Source organism: Gaeumannomyces tritici, assembly GCF_000145635.1.
Source record: "Gaeumannomyces tritici R3-111a-1 unplaced genomic scaffold supercont2.5, whole genome shotgun sequence".
Classification (NCBI taxonomy): Eukaryota; Fungi; Ascomycota; class Sordariomycetes; order Magnaporthales; family Magnaporthaceae; genus Gaeumannomyces; species Gaeumannomyces tritici.
Genome location: NW_008804549.1, coordinates 1,137,927 through 1,148,000, shown reverse-complemented (window position 1 = coordinate 1,148,000; position 10,074 = coordinate 1,137,927). Strand labels below are relative to the sequence as shown.

Sequence of the window (10,074 nt, the reverse complement as noted above, 5' to 3'; positions counted from 1 at the left end):
CTTTTTCTTTTTTTTTTTCTTTTTCTTTTTTTTTTCCGTCCCCTTCCTCTGTTTCCTCCTCGTCACCCGAGCATGATGATGTGGCAGGCTCTGTCTGGACCTGGGCCGGCCCTGAACAGACCGGGAACCTTGGCCTCGAAGGGGAGGGATCCGAGAGGCGAGGCTGGCTGGCTGGATGGCGTGGCGTGTTTCCCAGTGCCTTTCCCTCTTCTGGCTGCTGTCTGGCAGTGTCTGGGTTCGGGATTGATGGCGTCGATATTGATGTGGAGAGCAATCCGATCCGGGTCATCCAACGCCAATGGCCCCCAGCCACCGGTCCAGCCCAGCAGTTGTCGTTCTCGCAGCCGTCATAATCCTCGCTCGAGGCTGGCTGGCTGGCTAGTGGTGGTTGTATCATGCCGTGCCTATCTCGCATGCCTGCCCAACCAGCCCTCAATGCCTTGCCACTTCCTTCTTCCCTGTCCCGTCCTCGGCCCTGCAAATATTGCCTTGCCCTGTCTGCCCTGTCTCGTCTGCCGTCCTCCCGTCTCGGCAGGCGCTCGCCGCGATCGGATCTGTTGAGAGGAAATGAACGAGAGAAAGCCTGGACGAAACGCACCGCCGCCATTTTTTTTCTTTCCTTCCTTTTCTTTAATATCGGGTTCGAGGCACCAACCCTACGCCCTCTCACCGCTCGCCCCCCCTCCAGACAGATGGACATTGGACGCGTTGGCACCCGACACACGGCAAACGGTGGGAACGGCAGTGCATGCGAATCCCAGCCGGGCAAGCCGCCCTCGGACTCTCGCAGCCGGCCGTCCCAACTGCCCTGCCTGACCTTAGCTACCCTAGGCCTGTCTCCCATCAGAGGGGAGTCCGCCCGCTCCGCCACCAAACCCCCCGAGTTGGCGCCGAACGGGGGGCCCCGTCCTCCCTCTTCCAAGAGTCCGTTGTCCCATCAAAAGCCTTCGCCCGTCCCCGTCCCATCATCTCCGGCCGACCGCTCCCTCCTGTGCGCAGGTGGGGTTTGCCTATGTAGGTATGCGCATCCAGATCCCCCGGCCGTGCGAGCGCGCCACGCATTCAAAGGCATGCGGCGAATCTGTTTCGATGGATGGACCCCGGAATCGGGAAATCGGCCTTTCCTTTTCTCCCCTCCCCTCCTTCCAGAGAGGTGATGAGTTGGAACAATGCGGTCAATAGAAGGGCCGGCCTATATACCAAATATAGCATCTAGACGTGCATGCTGTGTGTATGTACGTATCCCCGTGCGTACATACGGCACCACATGTACTGTGTACGAGCTTCCGCTGCTGCTACTCGGTGTTGGGCTGCGAAGTTTTGGTCCAGCTCCTAGCACAGCACTCCCCAGCCTAGCACCACAGTGGATGGTGCCCACGACGTTACACCCCACACACCACCACCACCCGTTACGCGAGGCGTGCACACCCCCTCCCTTCCATTTTTCCCTCTCGCCTCCGTTCTTCTTCTCCCACCGCCTGGCCCTTGTCCTGCTGCCCGCACCGCCCGCGCCGTCGACCAGCCCGGTGGACTTGCTAGTCTGGGGTGGTGGGCGTGCTAGCCTCCCCTCCCCACCCTTTTTACGCCGTTCGTGACCGCACCATTTCCGAGCGGGTCCCGAAGGGTGGGATGTGAGATAATGCCCGATTAGGTGTGGTGTGCGTGGTGTGTAGTGTGTAGACTTGGTAGCAATTATTACTAGCAGGTACGCCATGTATAGCCCTTGTGCTTCTCCATGTGTCTTTTCGGTATGTGTGGTGAGCAAAAGCACCCCAACCCAAAGCGCGTGCCAAGCGGCTGGCCGCTTACCTAGCTGCCTCTTCGAGAAGCTCGTTCGAGCTTGATCTAGGTTCGCCTGCTGATGCAGCGGGCGCGTGGGATGTGTGTGTGTGGGTGAGCTTTGTCTTTTGGTTATTGCGACGCCCGCGACTGGGCCCCCATTTCTGGCTTGCTCTAGGCCCTTGCTACCTTTCTGTTTATTTCCCTTGACGACGACATATATTTGGGAGTACCTCGCATACTCCGATTGCGATTTCGGGCAGGTGGGCTTGTGGGTAGACAAGGGAGAGCAAAAGGAAGCCAGACCAAAAAGTCGTGATCCGTCGTCTCGTGGCCCAGGTTTCCCGCTCTGACCACTTCTGTGCCCATGCCGTGCAGTCGCAGTCGATGCCGCGTCTGATGCCATTGTTTCCACTTGTGGAAGGTTTCGATCTGCGAGTTCTTTTTTTCTTTTTAATGTCAAATTTTTTTTTTTCGAAACGACTCGGTGTGTGTTCCGCGCTCGCTGGCGTTTTGCCCACCCCCTCCTCGCATCGTCTTCTCCTGATCGCATCCATCCTGTCTTCGTTTCTTCTCCAAGTGTTTCCTACCATTGGCCCTTCCCAAACACACACCCCCTTGCCAGATCGTCTAACTGCCTCTGCCATCTCTCCTCGATCCCCCCCTCCACCCCCAAACCCGTTTCCGAAGGCCTAGCTCGAGCCCTGAGCCAAACTCTGGTTCGCCCGCTCCTGAGCCTTGTCAGGAGATGGGGGGGTGAGACGTCAAGTGACTTGGGCCGGTCATCCTCTCTCTAAAAGCAAAAGCGCGCCCAAGCCCTTTCTCTCGCTCTCGCTCTCGCAAGCTAGCGACAAAAAACCTAACCAAGTAGGTTAGACCGCATTGCTGTGCCCGATGAGAGGTCAAATCTTCATTAATTACTGCCCCCTCACCTGGACCTCGCTCCCCGGACCGCCCTATGGTTTCCCCATCCCTCGTCGTCGTCCTCCTCCTCGCCACCCTGCTCGAATCAGACCCCTCCATCCCGAGAGAGGATCTTGGCTGCACTTGATTGATTGCGTTGCCGCGTGACTCGCCTCTTCTTCGTCGCCGCCCTCGAGTCGTCTTCTCCTTTGGCCCAGTGCGCGGCGTTGGGACCTGTCCTGGGTGAATATAAGTCGACGCCTATAGCCCTGTGGCCCCCCCGCTGCAGTCGACCTTTTCTTTTATTTATCTGTGGCTGTTTTATCTCTGCCTGCCTCCCCTTTCTCTCTCGGAAGCGATTTTGTTCCGGCTCGCTAGAGGACGCTCGCTTGTCCGCCATATAAAGCCATAATCAAGCGACTTATATGCCGACGCCCCTCTTCTCGTGGTTACCTGGGAACGGGAGACCCAGCCTCTTATCACCACTTTTATAAGTACCCGCGGGGTCACCTCAACCACCCGCCCGCCTGTCTCATTTATTATTGATATTAACCCAGCTATCCCGCCACCGCCTCTCACTTCTGACCGCGGTCTTGTGCTTCTCTTCTACTGTGTCTTGTCGTCCAAGGAGAAACAAGTCGGCTCGAGTGACGTGTTTACCCTGCCACACGAGAGAGGGCTGGAAGAGGCTGGGCCGGGTATTCTGGACAAGTTCAACCTCCAGACAATACATCGACCCTGGAGGAGCAAGGTTTTTTGCGGTGGCGAGTGCAGGACGGAAGCCTGGAGCCCTCTCGGAGGCCACGATCAAGCTGGAGAGCCGGGCCCGACCAACCCGCTATATCTCTGGAGGAGGCGCGACGAGGCCCATGAGTCTACACTATGACCCCTCTCGACACCACGGCGCGGCGGCCGCCCCGCACCACACCTCGTGGCCATCGACCATGCCGGCCAGCTTCCGGCGCTTCCAGGCGCTGCCGCCCGAGATCCGGACCATGATCTGGGAGTACTCGCTCCCGGACGGGCGCGTGTACGAGGTCCTGGACGCGCCCAACGCCAAGGCCCGCACGCCGCCGCAGCAGGGGCTCATGTTCGCCAACGTGCACCCGGAGCCCCCGCCCGGGCTGGCGGCCGTGTGCCGCGAGTCGCGCTACCTGGTGCTGCACCACTACCGGCCGCTGGCGCTGGGCAAGACGACAAAGTACGTGGACCTGTCGCGCGACATGCTGCTGCTCGAGCCCTACCTGCTCGTCAAGCGGCTGCACCGCACACTGCACTTCATGAGCCAGATCCCGCTCGTCCGCGACGGCGTCAGCCGCCTGGCCATGGGCACGTCGTACGGCATCTACACGGGCATCTGCCACCCCGTCCTGAGCTGGAAGGTGTCCAAGAGCAACATGGGCAAGCTCGTCTCGCGCCTGGCCGAGTTCCCCAAGCTCAAGACGCTCGTCTTTGTCGTGCACCAGGAGTTCCAGTTTGAGTTTGACTTTCGCCACCCCGAGTATCCCAGCAACAACCACCACAGTCACAACTACCACCTGAGCCATCACCACCACGGTCTTCACCAACAGCCACCACCCTTGGGAATATCAACAGCGCCACCACTACTGCCACCACCACCACCACCACCACCACTACCACCACAAGCATCTCATCCCATGCCGCAACCACCACAAGCATCTCATCCCATGCCGCAACCACCACCCCCGACTTCCCTCCCGCTCCCACCTCCGCTAATGATGACGCCAATCTACGACGGCCCCACGGCCACGATGCCGGCGCCGTCGCGGCCGCAGGTGGTGCACCAGGCGTACCGGTTCAAGTTCGACATCGAGGCCAACATCAACCACCACCCACACAGGCCGCACCTCAACGAGCTGCTCTACTACCCGCTCGAGGTCGACGAGGACAAGGACGACTGGGACGTGTCGGCGACCGGGGGAGCAGGAGGAGGCGCTGGGTCGTCGGACGCCACTGACGATCAGTCGGCCTGGTGCGACCCCTGGCCCACAAACGACGACTACCGCCGCTTCCGCCGCCGCTTCCAGCGTGCCGTCAACATGAGCCTCGAGATGGGCCTGGTCGAGGGCAAGCGGCCCGAGTCCCTGCCGTCGCTCCAGGGGGCCAGTCTGTTGTGGAGGTACACGCGGGGCCGGTACTCGTGACGAGGGAGGGGGGCAGACACCACAAGGTGGAAACAGCTAGACTTACGCCACCTCCATCACAAACCATCCATTCCGTTTTCATGCATACATCGCTTCGCTCCGCGGCATTTCTCTTTTCGTATTTTTTCCCCCTTGCCGCCATATTCTATTTTAATCGCCATCGGCAACGCGAACCTGGGACTCTAGCCCGGTTTCGGAAAAAGTTCAGCAGGAACCCGGCTCGTCGGCGCATTTTCCGAAACCGGGTATTGGAAGGAGAAGAGTCTCACAACTCACAGATTGGACTGGACAGCTCATTTTCTTCCTGGTAATTATTACTACTATTATCATATACTTTGATGTTCATATTTTTTTTTTTCTCAGGAGGCCATCACGGAGGAAATATCAGTTTTCTGGTTGGTTCACCCAAGTACATAGAACAGAACTGGTATTCTATTCAGAATGCCACGACATCGGCTAAATGCCTTGGGCAAGGGCCCTCCTTCCCCTGTGGGTTCCTGTGCACCTTTGCTACTCGGCAAACGACGCAAAACTAGCGAGCCTCTTGTCGATCGCATCGCCTCGAGGCGCGAGACTGTGATGTGCCAGACTCGTCTGGGCCGTACCCTCTTTTTTATCCTCGTCCGGTCACATGGGCCTCGGCACCATTGGAACTCTCGGCAAGGCGTCGGCTCGAGAATGTCTCCTCGACCGCTCGGGCCGTTAACGGATCACAAAGCTCACGCAGTCAACAAAGCCGTGCGTCCTGTTAGTGTTGCTCCCGCCAACGCCTGGTCAACTTCCCACGCCGTTCCCACGCCGCGGCGGAGGGGGGCCGGACGTGGGGTATTTACAGGGGCTTTAATGGCCCTAGACTCAAATCCGCGCTTCTTTGCGCACGGAAGCAAATCCGTGGGGGGAAGGAAGTTGCAGCATCATTCGCCCAAAACGACGCCGTCCACGGTTTCGCCTTGATGGGATAGCCCACACCCCCAAAGAGCCAGAGCCAAATGAAACCATATCCTTTTTTTTTTTCTAATGCCCCCGACGCGCGGTCTCCACTGGGCATGCCAAGATGAAAACCAAAGCACATGGCAGAGATCCGTGACGTCCGAGCAGGGTCCGGTTAGGAGATGTACCTATCCGTCAAGCACAGGGCGTGATAAGCAAGAAGGAAGACCCAGGCGTGGCTTCCCAGGGGAACCGAGACCGGCTAAATGCGCTGCAACCCTCGCGTCGTTTCGGCCGAGCCGCATCTTCCACGAGGAAACAAAAACTGACTTGACAGCAAATATGACGGTCAATGCCTCTCCAATGCAGATCTGGCGATGCAGTCATTGCCTTTGCGAGCTAGGTGACACGGGCTTGCCAGATATGTTGCACGTTGTCTATATGCCTGCACCCTGACCCCCGACCTTACTCCTGAGGCTACTCGTCGAGACTTGGCTGCGTCGGGTCTGGGAAGGCCAACCCATGCGGGCATCAAGACCGCAAGGTACATGCGAGTCCACACGACGGGTGGTGCACGTCTTTTTATCGACTATACTCCGTAGTGTGGCCGCGAGGACATCTCACACGCCACCCCCTAAAAAAAGCATACCAAATGAAGGTGTTCTGACGACGAAAGGGGCGAGGTGCCCACCCATCCCCTTGGCTTGATTCGCTTCTAGACTTTTAGGCGACATATTCCAACGTCCCATCTTTTTTTTTTTGTTCTCCTCCCTCCTCCTCTTGACAAAAAAGAAGGAAAGGTTTCCCTGTCATGGATCTTGGTTCAAATGGTTTAATCTTTTCACTCTGCCGACATCCAAGCTTTTCGGCAGCATCGGTAGTCGGTAGAGTCAAGACGCAGCACCCAACCGCAATCACATAATGCCGACCGAGAAGGGGCCGCCTCTTGGCCGCCTGCATGGGACATCCAAAGCCCTGCTGCCTGCCGGCGTTGGGACGCTTGAAAGCTTCTGGCTCCAAGCTTATTTAATTGAAGCGTAACTTGCTCCAAAGAGAAGACCCTTAGCGGGGGGCCCTGTTCGCAAGGCACCAGGGCCAAGGTAGAAATATCGTGTCTGTGTGGTGTTGTTGGTAGATTGAACGATGGGAAGGATCAGCGCCAAAATAAAAGATACCGAGGCTAGCGGCGAGGGCAGACTGGGGGCGTTCATGCCTCATCTCGTGTCACGGCGGACCGAGTTGGGTTGAGTTTTGGGGTCAATGCAGGACAGACCAAACAAACAACCAACCGAGAAAAAAAGAATTGAGAGGGCGGAAATCCGAGAGAGTCGAGATCAAACAGCGACAGCCAGGAAGCGGCTGCGCGTCGTACAGCCCCGTGCCCGCTACAGGTTGCCCGTATTAGGGTCGCCCTGCCCGCAGCCATGTATCCGGCAATGCGCGTTGCGGCTCGGTGGCGGAGGTGAACGAGAGAGCAAAAAAAAAAACATTCCAACTGCGGCCCATGGGCGTCCATCGGCGGCGTGTCTCGTATTAATGTATTATGGTTCCGAGGGGAGGCGCGTGCTGTGTACAGAGTCGACGAGTCCGATGGCCGCTTGGCAGCTCGACAGGTTGCGCAACTTGCGAAGAAGCTGTCAATGCCGGGTCCAGGTTGCGAATGTCGAGCCTCGCGTGAGACCACACACACACCACCGCCGCTGACATCATGCTGCCGGGCTTGCCGGACATATCGGTCATTCAGAAAACGACGAGCTTGCTTCCAGATGGTGGGGGCACAGGGCCGAGTGGCTTCTGGCTCAAGGGGACTGACTTGGAGACAGATGAAGCCGCTTAGATATGGTTTCTCACATGGAAATGCATCTCAAGCCTCATTTGATCATTGCGGGACAAGAAAGAAGTGGCGGTGAGAATCTGGTCCGTGTGGCAGAACGGAGAAAGAGAAGGAGTCGTCTATTTACACCAAAGGTTCGAGGAGAGCCGACAAGACATCAGCAAGCAATAATTAAAATCTTACGCGGGGCGCTATTTGCGGTGTGTCCCTCCACCCGGACAGAAAAACACGCCCAGTCAGCCGCCCCTGCAAAGCCCGAGGACAAGCGAGCGACTAGCCGACAAGCATCGAGCGAGCTCAGACAGCTAAGAGCCGTCCTCGATTCCACTGTAGCCGCGGGCTATGGACCGCAGCAGCGACCGGCAAAATGCCAGCGAGAGGACGGCGCTCTTGGGCGCGGCACAGGTCGCGCAGCCCGCCGAGGCCGTAGAGGCATTGGCGGACGGGGCCGCCAAGAAGGGCTACGGCGCAACCGGCGACCGCAACGGCACCCGCAACGGAGACGGGCCGGCCTCGTCCTCATCCTCGTCCTCGGTGGCCCCCGGGTCCGTCGTTGACGAGGAGACGGCCCCTGCCGCCGCCCCCGACGACGGCGACGACCACATCCCCAAGGCGCAGGTCTTCTGGCTCTGCATGGCGCGGCTCGTCGAGCCCGTCGCCTTCTTCTCCATCTTCCCCTACATCAGCGAGATGGTCAAGCACAACGGCGGCCTGGCCGACGCCGACGTCGGCTTCTACAACGGCCTGACCGAGTCGCTCTTCAGCCTGACCCAGGCCGCCGTCATGATCAGCTGGGGCCGCCTGGCCGACCGCGCCGGCCGCAAGCCCGCCCTGGTCGCGTCGCTGGCCGGCGTCGCCGTCGCCACCGCCGCCTTCGGCCTGTCCACGTCGCTGCTCCAGATGGCCGCCGCCCGCTGCCTCGCCGGCGTCTTCGCCGGCTCCGTCGTCACGGTCCGCGCCATGCTGGCCGACGTCAGCACCCCGGCCACCCAGGCCCGCGTCTTCAGCTGGTTCGCCTTCTCCGGGAACCTCGGCATCTTCGTCGGCTCCCTCATGGGCGGCGCCCTCGTCGACCCGGCCCACCAGTACGGCGGCGTCTTTGCGCGCAGCGCCTTCCTGAGGGACTACCCCTACGCGCTGCCCAGCTTCGCCGTCGGTGCGCTGTCTGCCGTGGCGTGCGTGACGACGGCGCTCTTCGTCAAGGAGACCCTCCCCTCTTCCGACGACGACGACGGCGACGACGGCAAAGTGCTTGCCAACAGCAGCAGCAGCAACGACGACGACGACGACGGCGACTTTGAGAGCGAGGCGGCGAGGAAAAAGGCATCCGCGGCGGAGAAGGCGCGGCAGGAGTCCATCTGGCAGCTGCTCCACGAGCCGGGCGTGCAGCCGGTGCTGCTCAACTTTGCGTGGCTCTACTTTGTGGCGTCGGGCTACACCGTCATCATCCCGCTGTGGTGGTTCACGCCCGTCTCGCTCGGCGGCTTCGGCTTCACGCCGCTGCAGATCTCCGTCATGACGGCCTTTACCGGCATCGTGCAGGCCGTCTGGCTCCTCGTCGTGTTCCCGCCGCTGCAGCGCCGGCGCGGCACCAACGGCGTCATGCGGCTCTGCGCCGCCGCCTACCCGCTCTTCTTCGCCGTCGCGCCCGTCGCCAACGCGCTGCTGCGCCTGGGCCTCGGGCCGGCCTTTTGGGCCTTCTTCCCGCCGTCGCTGGCGCTGAGCAGCGGCGTCGCCATGGCCTTTACGGCCTCGCAGCTCGCCATCAACGAGGTCAGCCCCTCGCCGCGCGTGCTGGGCACCCTGACGGCCTTCTCGCTCATGATGACGAGCGTCTCGCGCGCCGTCTGCCCGGCCCTCTTCACCAGCCTGTTCGCAATCGGCGCCAGGACCCAGCTGCTGGGCGGCTACGCCATCTGGGCCCTCCTGGCCGCCCTGGCCGCCGGCTTCGCCGCCGTGACCAGGCTGCTGCCGGACTACGAGGAGCTCAGGCGCCAAAGGCTCGAGAGGGTGCGGGCAGAGGCGGGGGATGCGACGGTCGCGAGCGGCCTGTTGGAGTTGAGGGGCAATTGATGGTGGTGGACCTGACGATGATCATTGTGCGTATGTCTACTCTGAAGATGGGACCACACACTTCTAGACATGTTTCATGGCTTTAGACCCAGATAGATCACATCTTATCTTGAATACCCAGAAGTATCAGATAGATAGATACTTACTGTCCCACTACTCTGCGCATTCGCTGGACTACAAAGTTGCGTATCGTGGCCCCCGGGCAACACTAATCAAAAGGAGTCCAAGACTCAGCATGAGAAACTTGATGAGAAAAATTGTTTGTTAAAGTATTTGCGAGAAGGAGAATAAGAGGGAGAACCACTGTCTGGTCTCGAGTAACTCCGCCAAATGTGAACGCCTCCAAGTGAAATGAAGCCAGGCGCCCGACTGCCTGATAATGCAAACAAA

The 10,074-nt window shown here is 59.6% G+C and overlaps 3 protein-coding genes across 3 annotated transcripts; all 3 read left to right on the top strand.

Moving 5' to 3' along the window:
• Positions 1 to 692: 692 nt before the first annotated feature.
• GGTG_09379 (hypothetical protein) lies at positions 693 to 1,595 on the top strand (the record flags this gene model as incomplete). The annotated part of the gene is made up of 2 exons (XM_009227223.1): positions 693 to 999; positions 1,330 to 1,595. The coding sequence occupies 2 exons, from the start codon at positions 693 to 695 to the stop codon at positions 1,593 to 1,595; spliced, it is 573 nt and encodes a 190-aa protein (XP_009225487.1).
• Positions 1,596 to 2,519: 924 nt separating this feature from the next.
• GGTG_09378 (hypothetical protein) lies at positions 2,520 to 5,387 on the top strand. Its single transcript, XM_009227222.1, has one exon. It carries the CDS (start codon positions 3,552 to 3,554, stop codon positions 4,845 to 4,847), a length of 1,296 nt encoding a protein of 431 aa, XP_009225486.1. The 5' UTR covers positions 2,520 to 3,551; the 3' UTR covers positions 4,848 to 5,387.
• Positions 5,388 to 7,525: 2,138 nt separating this feature from the next.
• GGTG_09377 (hypothetical protein) lies at positions 7,526 to 9,985 on the top strand. Its single transcript, XM_009227221.1, has one exon. It carries the CDS (start codon positions 7,954 to 7,956, stop codon positions 9,682 to 9,684), a length of 1,731 nt encoding a protein of 576 aa, XP_009225485.1. The 5' UTR covers positions 7,526 to 7,953; the 3' UTR covers positions 9,685 to 9,985.
• Positions 9,986 to 10,074: the final 89 nt, after the last annotated feature.

Bases quoted from the DNA above. Each gene is read 5' to 3' on its own strand.
- GGTG_09377 (XM_009227221.1), top strand. From the start codon at position 7,954: ATGGACCGCAGCAGCGACCGGCAAAATGCCAGCGAGAGGACGGCGCTC.
- GGTG_09378 (XM_009227222.1), top strand. From the start codon at position 3,552: ATGAGTCTACACTATGACCCCTCTCGACACCACGGCGCGGCGGCCGCC.